Raw genomic sequence first — 19,850 nt, forward strand, 5'->3', positions numbered from 1 at the left:
AGGAAGATTTGAAACAAGAAGTTTTTAAATTTGCTAATTATGTTCCGATCTGGGTACATGTCGAATCTGTTCAGGTTTGTTAATAATTAAAGTAGGCAGTTAAAAGTTCATAGAATGTTTCCGAGCTTATTATATTATTACAGAGTGTTTTATAGATCTAGTCCTTTAAGCTTAAAATTTTCAAAGCTTATAATTAAATTTTAAAACAGTTGTTGCCAGAACAGTGCACTCTACGTCGTTAAAAACGAAAACTATTTTGCTGTACAGTTATTTTTTTTCGACTTTTACTTGGTATGCTACCCTGTTAAACCTAATTTAACAACCTTTTTAAAAAGGGGGGGGGGGGTGTTAATGCAACCATCTCGTAATCAATGATTAAATGGCACTTAGAATTCGAATTTCGATCTGAAATTTTTCATCTGTAATCCTTGGTAGGTCTATTTTCCCTAAATCGAACAAAAAGTTTGAAAAGTAACGGCTGGCGGCTCAGCCGTTTTTTGCCTATTTTCAGGGCAAGTTCATCACTAATTACGTATGAATAAACTTTTAATACATATTTTTGGTTTAATTCTTGTTAAATGATAGCAATAACCATTTTTAAATTTTTTCTAGTACCAACAGCTACCGGCTAGAACCGTTTGATAAGGTTTTTGAGCGACAAAAAGTATTGTGTGGAGATAGGTTTCGTGACTATATGGCAAAAATTGGCAAAACGGCTAAGCCGTTAACCGTTACTTATCCGACTTTTTGGTCGATTTAGGGAAAATAGACCTACCAAGGATTATTCATGCAAAATTTCAGATCGAAATTCGAAATTTAAGTGCCATTTAATCACTGATTACAAGATGGTTGCATTAACCCCCCCCCCCCTTTAGTCAAGAAAAGATGTGGCTAAACAGTTACTTGAAGACAAGCAGAAATTGTTGACGGAAAAAGCTGCAAATGATACTAAAAAGCTAGCAGACGAGGCTGCAGCAGCTACTGATAGTGAAAGTGCTTTAAAGGCTAAATTAGAAGAGGTTGATCTTGAACCGTTGTCTTTAAAGGTTAATTTTCTTTTTATTAAATTTGTTTCCACAAGGCAAAAGGTATTATAATTTTAATTAAGCCGTTGCTACAAAAATCTAAAAGACCCAACTCGACAAAAGATTGTTTGATTAGTTAATTTATCCTTAGAGTTTGAACCTTAGACTCCCTGGAGTATGCCGATACACTTATGTATAGCCACGAGAGCTAGCTCAAGCTCTACGTAAAAACTTTACATTATTATTTTTTAACAGTTGGGTACGAATTAAAAAGCGTAGTAACTCTAAGTGTGGGGGGAAGGGATGGCACATTTGCGTAAACGGTGAGTATAGGCTGTATCTTTGGAATGAGAGGATAGGTTATTAGGGATAAAATTGTTCTTATATGATAACTTCTTCTAAGTTGTAAGATTTTTTGGATAGGCTTTCAGGTTCAGGTGCTGCAGGACTTCTGGTGGTCTCTGGACAGGTAAAAATCTAAAATAAAGACTTGGGTCATTGTCAGGGTGGCCACTGTGTACTATATGTACTATATTGTCAAAATTTCTGTACTATATGGACTAAATGTACTATATGAGTTGAAATTTTGGTACTAAGAAAAATTTTTATTATTTTAAAACTAATTAAGAATGATAATACCTATTGTTTGTAATATTACATTGTACTTACAAAATAAAATTTGTAGAAATAGTATTTATTTTAACTGTTTTTTATATTATTATTATGAGTATTATTTATTCTTTCTTTGACATTACAATTAATCTACTCAGGATAAAAATTCATCAACATACTAAAAAAGAGAAAAGTGATTTGGGTATGTAAAATAAAATTATAAACCTAAGCAAGCTAACATAAGCTCTGAGATATGCAATGACTCTTAAAATCACCTTTATCATACATATTTTTGATTCAATGATTTTTATTTCTTATCTATAATACAAAGTAGAACAATGTCTGTCTGTCTGTCCGTCTGAAGCTTAAGATCTCAGTAACCACTGAACTGATCGGATTCTACTCTTCAGGGTATATACCTATTGGTCCTGCAGTGGTTTTAAGCTATTTTCTTGGGGGGTGGGACACCCCCAACCCCCCAAAGAACAAAAAATCCCCCCCCCCATTTTTTTTACAAATTTTACGAATTTTATGAATTTTACGAATTTAATCGCAAAATGTTTTCCTGCTGGGTAGGTGCGAAAATTTGTGATCCGTTCTGCTGGGTAAGTAATAGAAGATTTAATTATACCTTTTGGGGCAAAGCCCCTAGGGGCGAGATCACTAGTATTATATAAAACTCTTGTTCTTTTTTTTGGGATTGCTTTAGCGGCTCAATACATAATCTAAATTTTTAATTGGTGCTTTTCTGTATACTAGCGGGTACGCACCTAGAAGCCTCTAGGGGCACTTAAGGTTGGAGGGAAAAAGTCGACATCATCCCATTTTAAATTTGAGTTTTAGAAGGGTAAAAAAATAATTTTTTGGGGGGGAGGAGGGTGAAGACACCCTCCCCAAAAATAATTAAAAACGTTCTTAAGACCTATAAGAAGCTTCACTGTAAAGAACAATATCGGTTCAGCGATTAGCGAGATCCTTTGTGACAGACAAAAAACCGCTTACAGACAAAGAACGCTTATAATGATTGCTAGATGACCAAATTAGGTTAAGTAAAGAATGCTCGGCTGGGTTAAGGTAGGACATTAGAGTTGTTAATATAGTATACCGTCTCAAAATACCTAAAATGTAGGCGCATTATTTTAACCCATTTCTGTTATGATATTACAATTGACACCAAAAAAAGTGTTCTGGTAGCTTTTTTCAGCTTTTTTTATGTCAATTTTGATTTTAATAAAAAAAATATTTTTTTTTTTATGGCTTTATATAAATTCCTGAATTTTCGCTTTGAAGAGTATATTAAAGAATTTAAATAAAAAACCTGTTTTTAAGATTTTGATCATGCATAGCAAGGGCTATCCTCAAAAGACTGACATTTTTGGACGTTTTAGCAAAATCGGAAATTTTGACAGTTATTTAAGGATAACTTTTCAAGGGTCAACATTTTTATAAACAGTTTTTTAATTCTTAATCTGCTCTTCAGGAAGGTAATTAAAGCCATACTTTAAAAGAAGAAAAAATTTTCTCCCTCAGAGGGAACTCTTCCCCTTTTTATGGAAATCAAAACTGACATTTTTCTGAAAAAAATCGACCAGAACACTTTTTTGGGTATCAATGGTCATTATATCTTAAAAGGAATTGGTTGGAACAGCACGCCTATTTAATTATAAAAATTGGTAATTCTTAGTCGATGAAATGTATAAGCTTTGATTAATACCTTTCTGTGCGACATCTTTAATCAAGCAATAAATGTTCATTTTTAGGACTTTTTTTGAAAAAAAGTCTTCTAGTGTTCGGTTCTTCCACCAATAAAAAAAATGTTTAATGCTCCCTCATCATTTGTATCACCTTTTTAAAAGCGAAGCTTTTTTATAATTAGGGTCGGCCCGTCCGTCTGTTACAGTAAGCTTTTTTTGGTTAATTGAAACAGGTTAGAATTGTCCTATCAGGTACTACTTTGAAAGCGCAGCAACTCTATAGGCGTTACCAGAATGTCCCTACGTCTATTTAAATCCTGCTGATTATTTACGTTTTTGACAACAAATTTTTGTATGTTAAAATTATCAGATTCATCTGATTTTTGGTATACTGATTTCTATTGCAACAAGCTTATGCATTATAAGCAAAGCATCTCTATAATAAAGTCCTAAAAACGTCAGTATGTCCTTAAACAGTTTTGCAACAAATTTACTTATTTTGTTTAGATATTTGCATTAATATTTAGTTTCTTCAGCTCTGACACTCAACAAGTGTTAATGTTCGTGTGTCCTTCCATTTCAGTGCTTCACTTTTAAGAATGTTGTCATCCTTGTTTTACCCTAAAATATTCGTACTTAAAAAGTTTGTGTGTTTTTTACACTTAAATGTACTTAATATAGAAGTAGATGCTCAAGTCTAAGTTTTTAAAATCTGCAAAAAAAACTATTTTTATGGCTTTTTTGGGCTTTTGTACCATCCCAATTTTAAACAGTTTTACAAAATTTCAATTCAAGTGTGTTGATATATACCTGAAATTTACCAAAAAAATGGGGGCAGTCTCAATTATAACATATGAAGGTGTAGCAAGTAATCTTCCAAATACAAAATTGTCAAATTGCATACATATATAATAGGATTGGGCCGGATACTTTTTGGACTAATACTGGATATCTGGCTGATTTATAATGCCGGATATTTGGCAAATGTATGTTATTTGGCCGGATATCCAGTAATTCGACTGGATATCCGGTTATTTGGCCGATGTTCTTTCATTCGGCCAGATATCCAGTAATTTGCCAAATAACGATTATCTGTCATTAGAAATCAACGGGATAGCCGGTATCGGCCCAACCCTATTATATATGTATGCAATTGTTTCTTCTTTACAGTAAAGTTTCTGATAGATCTAGGGAATGTTTCAGTTATTACCACTTAAATAAAGTTAGAGGAACGACTCTTCTCTCAGGTGCCCAAGAGTCCTTTAGGCGCGTTACCGCTAGAAAGTACTATAGAGAAGCTCTTGTGAAAATTAGATAATTGTTAATATTATCTTTTTTTGTGTCATTATTCATTGTTTATCTCTGTTAATTTTGTATTGACTTAATGGAAAGAGATGTTCGGTGCTTTCCCTCTAAAGTGTCTTTTGATCACTGAAACCCCTCCCTCCTCATATTAACTTGCAAGGGTCCCTGGTACCCAATATAAACTATCCTAACCTGACCTTATATAATTAAGAAACAAACTAGAAAGTATCTCTTCCTTTTTTCAAGGTCGGGAGATGGGGGGGGGGGGGGGGTATGTGCTCAACTTGGCACTTGGGAAACTGGCAATAATTTGCATTAAACTTACGTCTTCAATATATTAAACTAAAGCTATAAAGCAGAAGTACCGATTGCAGAGTTGCTACACTTTGTAAACCCTTATTGTTACAGGAATCTTCAACCAAAGTTTTCAATCAAAAAAATTCAACTTGCTTAGATTAAATAAAAGAGCTAACCTTTACAGACTCATATTATTGAAAAGATTTGCATTTAATAAGTATCAGAAATAGATTGGATAAAATAGGCAGTTTATTACACTAGTCCCAAAAGTTTGAAAATAACCTTTTCTTATTCGTAGACTTAATAACTTTGGGGACTTTCAATAAATTTTGATGGATTGGTTTATTAATTTGAGTGTTCATCGTTTCTACCACTAATTTTAATCTACAGAATGGGTTAATTTTGTGTATTTGTATTGGAAGTATAATAGTGTGATGCGTTTGTGAACTCGCACCTTTATCCCTTTTGTTTTCCTTATCATTAATGGCAGTTTAGAAAGTGCCCAAGTTTAAATAAAGTTCAAAATTGAACGTTGTAATCAAAACAACGCTTGCGCAAACCAAAACAAAGCTAGCGCAGCCATCTTTAATCTTTCTTTCAAGATGTGCGGAATATCTGTGTGATAAAGAAACCATGTATAGTCAAAATTGTGGTGTTATCCGTACTGAAAAATACCTTTGAGTGCTTCCCGGCTTGACAAGATCAATGACCTCTGTAAGAATTCTTTCTTTAAGCATTTATAATAGAGTGGAGTGATTTTTTTTAAGACGGCAAATTAATCTTTTCATTTTCACTAAAATTAGACCAAGTAATTAATTTATTTTCGTACCAGAATATTTTAATAGTAGTCTATGATGATTTTATTTATGAATTTCAAACTCGCATTCAATTTTGATTAATTTTAAGCAAAAAATAACCCTAGCTTCTTTATACATTTTGAAATATAATTTCGAAGTCACGCAACCTTTTATAAGGAATAGATGTTTGTTCCAAATAAGAAAAAGATTTATTTTCTTTTACAAGATTTATTTTATAATGTATTTAACATTTTGATATTTGATTATTAATTTTGTTATTTTCTATTTCAGCATGACCGTTTTCATACAATAAATTGTATTAGTAACTATGCTGGTTTTGATTCTTGTGGGAAGTAGCAGGTTTCGTACGTTTGTACGTAAAGATCTGGTAAACGGCCAGCCAAATGCTGTTAAACTGAAACAGTATTATTAATGGGGATGTACATCAATTCATTAGCCATAGTCTTAGATCCTTCAGTAACATGTTATTTCTTGTTCTGTAATAAAAATGTAAGTGTTCCAGTTACTATTAGACTTTGGGTACAGACTGACCCTTTTTTGTTGATTACATAGTGGTTGAAACGTTTGATCACTAAACCTAATGAACCAACCAATTAAAATTCAATTAAAGTTTCCAAATTTAATGAGCCAAAAAATAAAAAATTTATTATAAACCTTCCGGGACTAGTGTATTAAACAGCCCAATGTCTCCTTCCTCCCTAGTTTGACTTGTGATACACTCTTCTATAGTTCAGGAAGGTAGGGGACATTGAGCTGTTTATTAAATTAGTCCCCAAAGTGTTATAATGGTGTTTTCTTACATTTGGGTTAAAACATTGGGGAAATTCAGTAAATTTTATTTGGTTTATGTATTAAGTTGAGTGTTTAAAAGTTTCAACTTCTAGTCTTAATCTACAGAAGGGATATTTTTTTGTATCATTATTGGGGATGTACATCAATTTATTAGACATTGTCTTATCCCTTTAGATTCTTGAATAACATGTTATTTCTTGTTATGTAATAAAAAAAAAGTGTTATAGTTATTGTTAGACTTTGGGTACATGGATCTAGATAGAGAAGACAATGTCTGATAAATGAACGTGTATACCCCATGATTATACACAAACTTACTCTTTCTGTTGATTACAATAGGTGGTTGGAACGGCTTATTAAACCAATTAACAGCCCATTGTGCTCTGCCTCCCTAGTTATTATTAGACTTTTGGTTCACTTTGGTATAATTCAGAGATGGAGGGGAAATTGGACTGTTTATTTCACTTGTCCCTAAAGTTTTATAATTATTTTTCTAATCCATTAGGCTAACAACTTTTGAGAATTTTATTGAATTTTGATTACTTGGTTTATCAAGTTAATTGTATAAACGTTTCAACCGCTAAGTTTAATTTACAGAAGGGATAGTTATGATTATCAAATAAATTTCATACTTATGTAATAGAGGTGGCCGGATACTGGATATTCGGATGATTTATAATGCAACATATTTGGTATCCAGCAAATTACCGGATATCCGGCCGAATAACCAGATATCTGGCCAAATTACCGGATATTTGCTAGATATCTGGCCAGATGTCGGATATCCGGCATTATAAATCAGCCTGATATCCAATATCCGTCCAAAAAAGTATCCGGTCCAACCCTATCATATATGTATGCAATTTGACAATTTTGTATTTGGAAGATTACTTGCTACACCTTCATATGTTATAATTGAGCTTGCCCCACTTTTTTTGGTAAATTTCAGGTATATATATCAACACTTAAATCGAAATTTTGTAAAAAAATTTAAAATTGGGATTGTACAAAAGCTCCAAAAAAGCCATAAAAACTTTGCAGTGCTTGTACCGTCGCAATATTTGCATTACAGAAAAAATATTTTGCATGGGTCATTTTTATGCATAAATCAACCATATTTTGGCTGGGGGCAAAACTTTTAACAAAATTTTTCAAATCCGGGACGGGGAACTCTATGGTATGACGAGACATAATTATATGTTTTGTGATTTCTTTCTGAATTAAGGGGGGGGGGGTTCAATGCAACCATCTCGTAATCAGTTAGCAAATGGTACTTAGAATTCGAATTTTGATCTCAACTTTTGCATGAGTAATCTTTGGTAGGTCTATTTTCCCTATATCGAACAAAAAGTTGGAAAAGTAACGGCTGGCGGCTCAGCCGTTTAGCCTTTTTTTTGCCTATTTTCAGGGTAAATCCATAATCAATTACGTAGGAATAAACTTTTTAAAACATATTTTTGGTTTAATTCATGTTAAATGATAGCAATAACCAGTTTTAAAACTTCAAGTACTAACAGCTACCGTCTAGAACCGTTTGATAGCGTTTTGGAGTGGCAAAGAGTATTATGTGGAGACAGGTTTCGTGACTAATTTCCACTGCATAGATACAAAAAAAATGGCAAAACGGCTTAGCTGCCAGCCGTTAGCCGTTACTTTTCCAACTTTTTGTTCGATTTAGGGAAAATAGACCTACCAAGAAATACTCGTGCAAAATTTCAGATGGATATTTAAATATGATAAATAATATCAGTTTATAGCATTATCAAGAGAATCTAAACTTTTTTGGGGGGAGGGGGGAGTGTTCCACCCCCAATAAATTGCTTGAAACCATACTCAGACCAGTACATATATTCCTAGATGGGTACCGCCCAATCTGCTTTCTTTTATTACCCATCCTCTCAGTTCAAAGATAAAGCCTATACGCAAATGTATCAAAACTTGAACGTCTGTACGTCCATTTAAAACCTACTTTTTAAATTATTGATTAAATTTATTTTCTAGAATATTGAAGAAGCAGCTAAACAAGTCATTGACTCAAAAGATGCAGCAGATTCTTCTGATGCTAAGCCCTTGAGAAAGTTATCTGTAAGTAATAATTTTAAATAGACTTTAAATCTTTTATTTTGAAAGTTTTATCAAAAGTTTACAAAGATTATACTTATGTGATTTTTGAAATGTATTTTTGTTATTTTCTCATTAACTAGGTTATTTTTATTTAAAAATAGAGTTGTTACATTTGTACTCAATGATAATTTTTTTTAGGCCAAAGGAAGTCCTAAGAAAAAGTCTCCAAAAAAAGAAGGTAGTAAATCTGAAGTTAGTCCTCAAAAAGAAAATTCACCAAAATCCTCTTGTGGCACTAACTAAAGTAAGCCAAGCTCAAGTCTAAAACCTTAAAAATTGATTTTTTGTAGTTTTTTTTTTAAAGGAGCATAATAAATGTTTGTATATCGTATTGGTAACCTAATAATATTGTAATAATATGGCACCTAGTAATGTTTTTGAAATTCTTAAAGCATTTATTTGCTTAGGAATTTGTATAATATAAAAGAACTTTATTCAAGTTTTTAATCCTCGTGTTCTACTGTCTGAATTGTTAAGGAAAATAAATAACAATTATAACAATCGTAAAAATTATAAATAAAATCTTTGTTATTTTTTTTAAGTTGTTCTATGTTTTCACCAGTTTATCATCTATTGTGATGTTTGTTTGTAAAATACTTAATTTTATTTTAGTTGTAAGTCATTACGTATATGTATCCTAGAATAAGATCAAATAAAGTATTATTTTTAAAAATTGTTGCTAGGCTTACTTTATGTCCTTCCTTATATACTTTTTGTATCCATAAATGTTTTTTAAGACATAAAACATTTTTTACAGTTGATAGTTAAATGGACTCTTACAAGAAAATTAAATTTAGATTTTTAAAAAGCTAACCTGAAACTATCTCTCTGTTCAATTTTAGGCATTTGTTATTTTAGCATCGTGATCTAAGTCTGTTGTAATTTTTGACCTCCTTTAAGTGAATCTTTTGGTCATTTTATTTGTGCTCCTTTATTGAGTTTTGGCTGCTATTTTTGCCGCCCTAATCGCTGCTATCTCTGTACATCGCGTTACGTCGCTGGTATATAGCGTTACATCGCTTGACAATACATGCTGCCCTCCTCCTTCACAGCTATCTTTAACATTTAAGCGAAATAAAAAAAAACGCGCTCCAAGCGGTTAATGGATACTAAAAATAGAATTTTAATTTCTAAATTATACCATTATAAATGTAAATATAATGGAGGGATAAAGTAAAGAGCAAAAATATTTTTTGACTAAAAAGAAGCATATTATCATACCAAAATACTAAAATATCCTCTGATATGAAATATAGGTGTTTAAGTCCCTTTTAGGTTCTAGGTATGGTCCTGCAGGTTCTGATCCTCCAGGTCTCTAGAAATTTTTAAAAGGCTTCTGTGGCCGCAATTTTTGATTTTAAATTTTAAACTTGAGCCTTTCTTACATGTCTACATAACGCATTAAAATTTCATAAGGTTGCGGCGGCTGCTGACGCTGAAATTTATATTTTGATATTTTTAATTTAAAATATACATAAAGATTTTCTAAAAAATTACAGCTGTTTGAAATTTTTTAAGTAACAAATGCCTAAAAATGAAGGTTGTTAAATAAAAGGGTGAAGGAAATGAAAATTGACCTAAACTTATAAAAGCTCGGAAATTTATTATCAAACAGCGGATTTGCACAAAAAATTGTAGCTTTCTAGCTTTAATAGGAACTGAGAAGTGTTCAAAAATTAAAAGCCAACAAATTAGAAAACACTATTATAACTTTTGCTACTAGTGTAATGAACAGTCCAATGTCCTCTTTCCCTTGTAGGGGGAATGCTTTGGCCCAAAAAAAAACAATTGTAATTTATTACCATGCACATAAGGTTGGTTGTCTGTTGAATGTTACATAACAGAATATCAAACAGTGGGCATTATAGCACCCCATTACATTAAAATGATGCCTTTTTTGATCATCTAAAATCAAAGAAGAATCCCGCCCCAATTAGGTAATATTTTGCTACTAAAAACTTAAACGCAGATGTATTTATGTTAAAGGGACTGTAAACGAAAAAATTTCTCATCAGATTATCAAACTTAACAGTATTTTATTTACATTTTCTCAAAGTTAGATCAAAACGGGCTTTCATTTTTTTAATGGCTTTTTCCTCCGATATAGTCCAAGATTAGGGAAAAAATTTTGTTCTATATAAATGTGCAGTTAATTGTCTTTTTTTACCTTCTATAGCTAAAACTAAACCTTTTGACATAATTCTCGATTTTTCCTAACAATAAAGCCTACTTTTACCATAATCTTTTCTTTAAACTAATGCATGTATAGTTACTTAGAAATTGATAAAATAAGCAATATTTTTTATTGAAAACCAAATACAATAACATAGCTAGAAACAGGTTTTTTTAGTATCCAAGTAACTTTAGATGGCCTATCTCTCGCCCACTTTTAATTACAAAGAAAGCTAGTCGGTGTTTTTAGTAAGTAATAAATGTAAAATGGGTAATAAAATTTAAATATATATGCAATCGTTTTTTGTAGATTTATTATTTTGGAAGTAATTTAGATTTTTTAAAAAATAATTAAGTCGGTTAAAAGGTACTAAAAAGCAACAAAATAAAAGAAGTAAATTGCTAGTATGAACAAAAATAGTAAGATCTTTAATTTGACACCTTACTTTTTAAATTCTGTTGAGTAATTATTAAAAAAAACAAGGATGACAACATCCATAAGTAGCGAAGCACAAAAAATCATGGATGGAAATACGTAAAAGTAGATTTAAAGTTTATTTATTAAAATCAGGAATAGATTTATTGGAGAAAATAAACACAAAACCTTGTTTTATTTTGTATAACGATGTCGGTCAAAGTAAAAGATGCTCATAACAATGGGAAAAATTATTTTGATACTGATATCCCAAAATGCATCAGAGATATGGAAAAATAAGGGAAAATTTAAAAATAGCCAAAAACCTGCAAAAATGCAGTCTGACCGTCATGGTTGTTTTCTCTAAACAACAGGGAAATTTGAGTTTGATATGTATAACTGAAAAAATTTTGGAAATCGGACCATAAATACAAAAGATATGGAGAAAAAACAAAAATAGCCTAAAACCTGCTGAAAGCCAGTCTGACCGTTATAGTTGTTTTCTTTAAAGGACAGAAAATTTAATTTTGATATGTTTAACTGAAAAAATTTTGGAAATCGGACCATAAATACAAAAGATATGGAGAAAAAACAAAAATAGCCTAAAACCTGCTGAAAGCCAGTCTGACTGTCATAGTTGTTTTCTTTAAAGGACAGAAAATTTAATTTTGATATGTATAACTGAAAAAATTTTGGAAATCGGACCATAAACACCAAAGATATGGAGAAAAATGTGAAAAATACAAAAATAGCCTAAAACCTGCTTAAAGGCAGTCTGACTCTCATAGTTGTTTTCTTTAAACGACAGGAAATTTAATTTTGATATCTATAACTGAAAAAATTTTGAAAATCGGACCATAAACACTGAAGATATGGAGAAAAATGTAAAAAATACAAAAATAGCCTAAAACCTGCTTAATACTTAATTGTGCTCTTTAATGATGGGAATGTTGTCAAAAAATTTCAGCATTCTATCTTTTATAGGAGCTGAGTAAATCCCATTTCCCCCATAGCGTTACGGACTGACTGACTGACGGACTGACTGACGGACAAAGTGAATTATAGAGTAGCTTCGCTACTAAAAAATTTTTAAACCTCGGTTTAATCAAAACTTTAAACAAAAATAATTTCTTACACAAGCATAAAAAATATATGTTTATATATGACTTTAGAATGAAAATAGTTATTTCTCGCATCGTATTATAAACGGCTTTCCGCGGATATAGAATGTACAATCATAAGATTAAAACATGATTGTACATTTTTATATTCGTAGAAAGCTGGATATAATACGATGCTAGACATGGTTTTTTCGTATGGCTGAGAACCGGTTCCTATCCACCGGATTCGAATGAATACGAGAAAAAATATTACAAATCCAATCTAAGCAAAATTGAAAAAGTTTTATAAAACTATAATAAAAAAAGTTTAATTTAAAAATCATAATTTTTGGCTTTACAGGATTGACTTGAACAAAACCTAAACAAATGTACATACACTGTAATAGATATTTTTAACTGCATTGTTTTGAAGTTTATAAACAGACTGAAGCATATTTGTTCATAATTTTTTATTCTTAACATGTTATATAAGTATCACTATTTTTATTGTAGTATCTATTGTATATACTGTATAAACAATATCTTTTTTTTGTCAACTCTATTGGTTAAGTTTTGAAGGAAAGCTTCCTAAATTGTCAATTTTTGACATTTTTGATTGGCTAGTTTAATCGTTACAATTAAGTGTGGTAATAAGCAGCAGACGGACGGGTATTTTACAGAGTTGCTACGCAGTGGCTTATCAAGTCAAGCCTTCTGCACTAATCCTATTATATCACCATTCACCTCATGACCGCAGATGACCCCGTCGGCAGCGGTCAGATTGGACTGGCTAAATAGGGGAGGGGCACAGACACTTAGCAACCCCGCGCCCCTCAGGCAACTATTCAACCAGGAGATGGTGCCTTCCCTTTTACTGCAGCTTACCCCACAGATGTCTACCGCCTCGGGCTACGCCCTTGTCTCCCACACCCCCTTCAAACCTAACTCATTGTTATAATCTATTTTGTATATATATAGTAACCACCCATTGTAAATGTATTCAGTTTAAATATAATTTCTGTATGAGTAAATCCTGCTAGTTTGTTTTGGTAGAATACTTCAAGGCTAGGGGCTTGTTGGATTCGAACTCGCAACCGGTGAGCTGAAACGCTTCGGCTTACCACAACTTGGTGTCAGCGTGTTTCAATCGAGCCCTACAGAAACTAGCCAATTCTACCTCTGATTGGACCCTTTTGCAAGTAAGGGGACAGTCAGCTGCCAACTGAGAAGCCAACTGACCCGCGAGACGGCCTTTTTAGGTCGATTTTCCATCATTTTGAACGCATTATGTAGGCCTCTGGCCTACGGCAAGCAGATTTAGCCTGCTAAAAGCGCCAGTTTACGGCGTTTTTTCCGTACCGTGTGGGAGTAGCGCTAGGTGCGCAGCCACGGTAATCGGATAATTTAGCTCAGACGGCTACAGAACTGAGTCTAAATTGGCAAGTGTAGCTGGGACAAGCCCCAGGACACCCAGGCCAACCCTACGAGACGGACAGCTGAGTGCTGGTCTCCCTGAGAAGGCAATGTGTGGCTGCGAAGCTTCAGCACACAAGTAAGGCCTACCTAGGGATAGCAGAATTTGAGCCAAAGGTACGGCAGGACGGGACATTCCCTGCCGTTACCTCCCAGGATTCGAACCCGAGGCGCTGCAGGAAGGGCCATTCCCTGCCGCCATCTTTCGGGATTCGAACCAGCGGCGCTGCAGGACGGGACATTCCCTGCCGCCGCCAGCCATCGACCCTTGCAGGACGGACATTCCCTGCTGCCATCGCTTCCAGAATCACACCTAGAGCTCCTAGTGATAACTACACATAAGTGTTTATAAATGTCAACCAAGTGATAAAAAGAAATATAAAATTGTTGACCCAGTGATAATTGATAAGCTCTAGTGATTCGAAGCTACAGTATAAGCCACCACCAGCGGTCTACACACACCATGGCACACTGGTCCGGAGGGGTCAACAATTCAATTTTTCCTACCCATCAATTTAGACAAAAGTTGACCTGCCAGCCTTCAAAGACATCCTGGGCCACCTATATTTTAAATATCAACCCATGTTGATAATATGTTTTTTGAAATAATTTGGGGCCAAAGCTGCAGAACTCTAAAATCTAAGAACGTATTATTGCATTGTTAAATTGGCTATACTTGCTTAAATCTGATAAAATCAAATATCCGCATGTTGGAAATTGTCCAACTAAAATAAGTCCTATATAAGTTCAAAAATTATTTATAACACAAAAAATGGTACAAAATGCAAAAATGTGTTTTTTTTCTTAGTTTTTAAGATAAGGGTAAGTTTGGCAAAATTTTCTTATTGAGTACTCTCTGAGCTTTTCGCATGTTTATTAAAGAGAATTTGTTGGTATTGCAATTAGCTTCTTATTTCACGATATATATGGCATCCGGTTTTGTTCGTTTTTGCATTATCTTAAAAACTAATAGATCGATTAAATTTCATCGATGTTGTAATTTAGAATTATTCCGACGCACGTAGAGGGGGGAAGGATCTATTTTTGCGGAGTAATATCTAATAAACAAAATGAAAACATACGAAATAGCTAAATAGTATAAAAATCTGTTATATTTCATGTAGGTTAGTTAAAATAAATTTTTAAATGTCAATTTTATTGTTTTATATTCATATAATTGATATTATTCTTTCAGCCTACTCTTTATGTTTCTTCGTGTGTGTGTGTGTGTGTGTGTGTGTGTTTCGCGCCTTGTTATTTCGTAGCGTAGAGTGAGGAGAAACAAGAATACACACACACACACATTCAAACACACAAACAAATGCATATCCTTATAAAAATATGCCATAATTTTATTAGCCTCTAGTAAGATGAAATAACAATGATTTAAAATATTTTCTAAATGGATAAAATCAAGAAAATTTAGATAAAATAATCAAGATATTAAAAATTAAAAACGCGCAAATTTGAAATTTGAAGCTGGTGAAAAACTGGTTATACTTACAAAAATTTTTACTTCACATGATATTTAGCCAATGCAATTGTCTACAAAAAAGTATTTCAGAGTCTTCTTGATTTGACAACTCCTTCCCGCCCTAAATGTCCAATAAAACCTCGGGAACGGCAAAAATCAGACTTTAAAGGTCAATTTAGCAATGGGCGTGCAGCGTATGTTGGTTCCAGACAACACCCAAATCCTGACTGCTAATGAGGAAGGGCAACCCCTTCAGGTAATTGGAAAATTATATGAATTATATATGGCAGTCTCACACACTCTTATACTCCATCTGTACCACGTGACTGTGGTACGGAATCTCTCACACCCTCTGAACTTAGGAGGGTACTTTCTCAAGGAGTTCGGAACTAGGCTCTGTTTCGACATGCAACCCCCCTGCTTGTGGGTGCGTGGGGAGTTTATCCCACTCCGTGGCGTCCCCATAGACCGGGAGACAGCCGAGAGAGAGTTGAGTTACGAGGGGCCTCTGCCAGGCCCACTGCCAGAGCAGCCGCGTGTAGTCGAGAAAGGCACGCACTGGGTGGATGCTGCGCTGAACGCCCACAGGGGGACCAACCTGCTAGCCATGGGAGTGCCCCCAGTGCCCAAGGTGCCTCTGGAGAGCCTGCCAACGACGTTTCCCGAGATTTCCAGCCCTCCAGAGCCTATCTTCTCCGCCGATACCTTTATCAACGGCCAGCCATGTCCACCTGGCCCCCTCTACCTGGGGCCCCCAGCAATCCAACCGGCCAAGTCCGAGCCCAGGCCCGTCAAGTCGCGGTCTGATGCACTCGGAGCCTCGCCCAGCCCCCAGGAGTCAGCCTCTCCCGGTGCCGTGCCCGTCAAGTCGTGGCCGGACGCCCTCAGAGCCATGCATGGCTCCGATGCCTCAGCCTCTCCCGGCGCCGAGCCCGTTAAGTCGCGGCCGAACGCCCCCGGAGCCAAGGCTGGCCCCGACAACCCAACCTCTCCTAGCGCCAAGCCCGTCAAATCGTGGCCGAGCGCCCTCGGAGCCACGCATGGCTCCGACACCTCAGCCCCTCCCGGCGCCGAGCCCGTCAAATCGCGGCCGTTGGCTCCCGGAGCCAAAGCTGACCCAGTGCCAGCCACTTACAGGCTAAGTGCTGTCACTCCAACCAATGGCCAACCACCCCAATTCCGTACGGCCAAGCAGGTGGTCTTACCTGGACGCGGCGTCATGGCTGTCCCTGTTGAGCTAGTGGGACACCGCACCAAGGATGCCATCCAGCTGTCTGCCCCAGAACAGAGGTTTGGGGAGTATCTTGTCATACCAGAAGGCCTGTATGCGCACAGGCCTGGCTCCGCCAGCGTGTTCCGAGTGCTGGTGGTAAATGAGGGGGAGATGCCTCTCCTGCTGAACGCCGGCCTCCCCGTGGCTGGGGAGCTGGTGAAGCCCGACATTCTGGAGGTCTCCGACAAGCCTCCCCCTCGCATCCATTCGTTCCAAGAGCCTGTTGAGCCCCCAGATATGCAGCAGCTGTGGGCAGCCCTTGAGATGGAGGAGAACGAATTTCTGCGCAAGGACCCCCTGCTCAAGAAGGAGGTCTGGACCCTGCTGTCAGAGTACAGGGACGTCTTCTCCAACTCTACCCCAGGCTGCACTGACGTAGTAGAGCTACAGTTGCGCCTCAAGCCAGGGACCCAGCCGATCTGCCAGAGATTTCGTGATCTGAACCCGCGGCAGGAGGCTGAGCTGGAAAAACAACTGGACACATGGTTGCAAGAAGGAGTCATAGAGCCTTCGGACTCAGCCTGGAGCAGCCCCCTGGTGCCTATCAAGAAGAAGGACGGGAGCACCCGCTGGGCTGTCGACTACAGGGCCCTCAACAAGTGTCTTGAGCTAGACAGCTACCCCTTGCCCAGGATCCAGCAGCTGGTAGAACGAGCTGGGGGACACCGCGTCTACAGTGCCTTAGACGCAGTGGCTGCGTACTACACCATCCGAGTGTCCGAGGATAGCCGGCCCTGCACCGCCTTCACCACCCCCAGAGGCTTGTACCAATGGAAAAGGATGCCCTTTGGCCTAGCTACCGCACCATCTGTCTACTCCAGATTTATTGCAGGGGTCCTGAACCCATTGGGCACGGCCAACCTCCAGTCATATCTTGATGACGTCCTGACCTTTCACCAAGACACCTGGGCCCACCTGGCTAGGCTCCGGGAGGTCTTGGAAGCCCACCGCAGGGGAGGAATCCGCCTCAAGCCAGCCAAGACCAAGCTGTTCCGAGCCAAGGTAGACTATCTGGGTCACACCCTCAGCCGTGAGGGGATAGCCATGCAAGAGGACTATATTGACCGCATCCTTGACTGGCCGGCCCCCATCACCCCCAAGGACCTGCTGGCGCTCCTGGGGTTCTTTGGCTACTACCGTTTGTTCATCCCCGAGTATGCCGACCTCACCTACGAGATGAATCGGCAGAAAACGGCCAGGACACTGACCTGGACAGCCGAGATGGAAGCCCAGCTGGTGCAGCTCAAGGACAAGTTTCGCCAAGCCCCCATCCGAGCGCCACCCAGGTTTGACTTACCAGCCGTGTTCCAGCTCACCACAGACTTCAGCAGCTGTGCCATCTCTGCCATACTCAGCCAATGCCAGGACGGCAAGGAGAGGCTCATTGCCGCCGTGGGGCGCAAGACAACCGACCCCGAGACCCGCTATCCGTCCTGGAAGGGAGAGATGGCCGCCATCATGTATGGGATCCGGAAATTTCACGGCATCTTGTCCTACTGTAGCTTCCAGATCAACACTGATACACTGAACACATCCACAGGGATGGTGGCCCGCTGGCAGGAGGAGCTAGCGGCCCTAGACTTCACTGTCTGCCATCGTCCTGGCACCCAGAACACCAATGCTGACGCCCTCAGCTGCCGGGAGGATGACAATATGCCGGCAGCGTCCGCCGAAGAATTAGCAGAACAGGCTGAATACCTCCACCACCTTTGCCAGCTAGGGGAGCCCGCAGCTGGCAGACCCTCCGCAGCACGGCTGGATCCAGCCCGAGTCTTAAAAGCCCAGACCCAGGATCCTCTCCTGCTCCGTGTCCGCCAGTGGGTAGCCGACGGAAAGGCCCCAACTAAGGCTGAGCTACGAGGCAAGGACCGGAACGAGCAGCAGTATGCCAGCCGCTTCGCAGCCCTGGGACTCGACGAGCATGGCTGCCTCACCACCACCGACCAGACCCTGACAGGGGAGAGGACAAGATACCTACTGCCTTCGGCCCTCCAGCAGGACGCGTTCTTCCTGGCCCATGGAGCCCCCATGGCTGGGCACTTTGGGATGGACGCCACTATCGCCCGCGTCGCCATGCATTTCTGGTGGCCCAACCTGTCCCCTGACGTCCGCCTGATGGTCCAGACTTGCCCTGAGTGTGTACAGAAGGTCACCAAGGAGAGGCTGAAGTTAGGAATACACGTGCCCTCCCGACAGGGGTATCCACAGCAAGTCCTGTACATTGACCTGGTGGGGCCCCTACCAGAGACGCCAGCCGGGAACTGCTACATCCTCACCTGTCAGGATGGGTTCAGCCGGTTTGTCAGCCTCTACGCCATCCCCAACAAGCGCACCCTCACGGTGGCTGAAACCCTACTGCACCGCCACCTGGCCACGTTCGGATGCCCCCTGAAGATCCACTCCAACAATGGGATGGAGTTCACTGGCCAGGTATTCAAGGAACTGGCCTCCAAGCTCGAGATTGGCCTGACACATCCACCGCCCTACAACCCGCAGTCCAACCGGGTTGAGAGGTTCCATCGGACGCTCAACACAGGCATGCGGCTGTTCCTGGATAGAGATGACAACAACTGGGAGCCACATTTGCCTGCTATCGCCTTCGCCTACAACACCAAGGCCTGCTGATCCACGGGCGTGACCCCTTTTCTGGCCTACTTTGGGAGAGAGGCCAAGCTGCCGGTGGACTTGGTACTCCGGCTGCCAGACACTGAATATGCTTCAGTCCCACGCTACCACGCCGTGTACGACGCAATCCAGCAGCGAGAGGAGGGAACCATCCGAAGGAGCGCGGCCGCTTACGAAGGCACGGCCAAATACGAAGTTGGAGACCTGGTCTGGTATCTGGCCCCCCACCTGGTGCCAGGGAAGTCAGCCAAGATTACCAAGAGATGGACTGGCCCCTGGAAGGTAGTGAGACGGGCCACGGACGTCCACTACGTCATCAGACCCGCCTCTCCAACAGCCAAGATCTCGGAAATCACCGCGCATGTCGGCCGACTGCGCAAATACACAGGAGATATCACCGCCCAGCAGATTCCAACGGACATCCAAGGCGATCTGGACGGCGACGAGGACGCCACTGAGCTGCCGGCCGGAGCTGCGGCGTTGCCAGCTAGTGAACCAGGACAGTTTCCAGTGTACCAGCCGGCAGCCGCCGCCCCACAGCTTAGCGGCCAGGATCGTGACCCGGTAGAAGAGAACCTGCAGCACCAACCCAACGAACCACCGCTGGCGCCGCCAGCCCCAGAACCACCTAGGGATGCAGTCTGGAACCCT

At 38.9% G+C, this 19,850-nt stretch overlaps 2 protein-coding genes across 6 annotated transcripts in view; both read left to right on the plus strand.

The window, feature by feature from the left end:
- Nucleotides 1-9,340, plus strand: part of LOC145332776 (uncharacterized) — a 39,507-nt gene extending 30,167 nt beyond the window's left edge. For 4 of the 5 annotated variants that reach the window (XM_080177832.1, XM_080177833.1, XM_080177836.1 and 1 more), the window contains 4 exons: nucleotides 3-74; nucleotides 876-1,046; nucleotides 8,545-8,628; nucleotides 8,806-9,340. In XM_080177832.1, the coding sequence (XP_080033958.1) occupies nucleotides 3-74; nucleotides 876-1,046; nucleotides 8,545-8,628; nucleotides 8,806-8,910 (432 nt within the window). In that variant the 3' untranslated portion in view covers nucleotides 8,911-9,340. The remainder of the gene's footprint in view (nucleotides 1-2; nucleotides 75-875; nucleotides 1,047-8,544; nucleotides 8,629-8,805) is intronic. The other variant, XM_080177835.1, reaches the window with a different exon arrangement.
- Nucleotides 9,341-15,482: 6,142 nt separating this feature from the next.
- LOC145331231 (uncharacterized) overlaps nucleotides 15,483-19,850 on the plus strand; it is a 50,446-nt gene continuing 46,078 nt past the window's right edge. Inside the window, exons 1-6 of the mRNA XM_080175848.1 lie at nucleotides 15,483-15,557; nucleotides 16,077-16,315; nucleotides 16,439-17,576; nucleotides 17,610-18,130; nucleotides 18,209-18,457; nucleotides 19,520-19,763. Coding sequence (XP_080031974.1) covers nucleotides 15,483-15,557; nucleotides 16,077-16,315; nucleotides 16,439-17,576; nucleotides 17,610-18,130; nucleotides 18,209-18,457; nucleotides 19,520-19,763 — 2,466 coding nt within the window. The remainder of the gene's footprint in view (nucleotides 15,558-16,076; nucleotides 16,316-16,438; nucleotides 17,577-17,609; nucleotides 18,131-18,208; nucleotides 18,458-19,519; nucleotides 19,764-19,850) is intronic.

Source organism: Acartia tonsa, chromosome 11 (genome assembly GCF_053477335.1).
Source record: "Acartia tonsa isolate MP-2025a chromosome 11, ASM5347733v1, whole genome shotgun sequence".
In the NCBI taxonomy this organism is placed as follows: Eukaryota; Metazoa; Arthropoda; class Copepoda; order Calanoida; family Acartiidae; genus Acartia; species Acartia tonsa.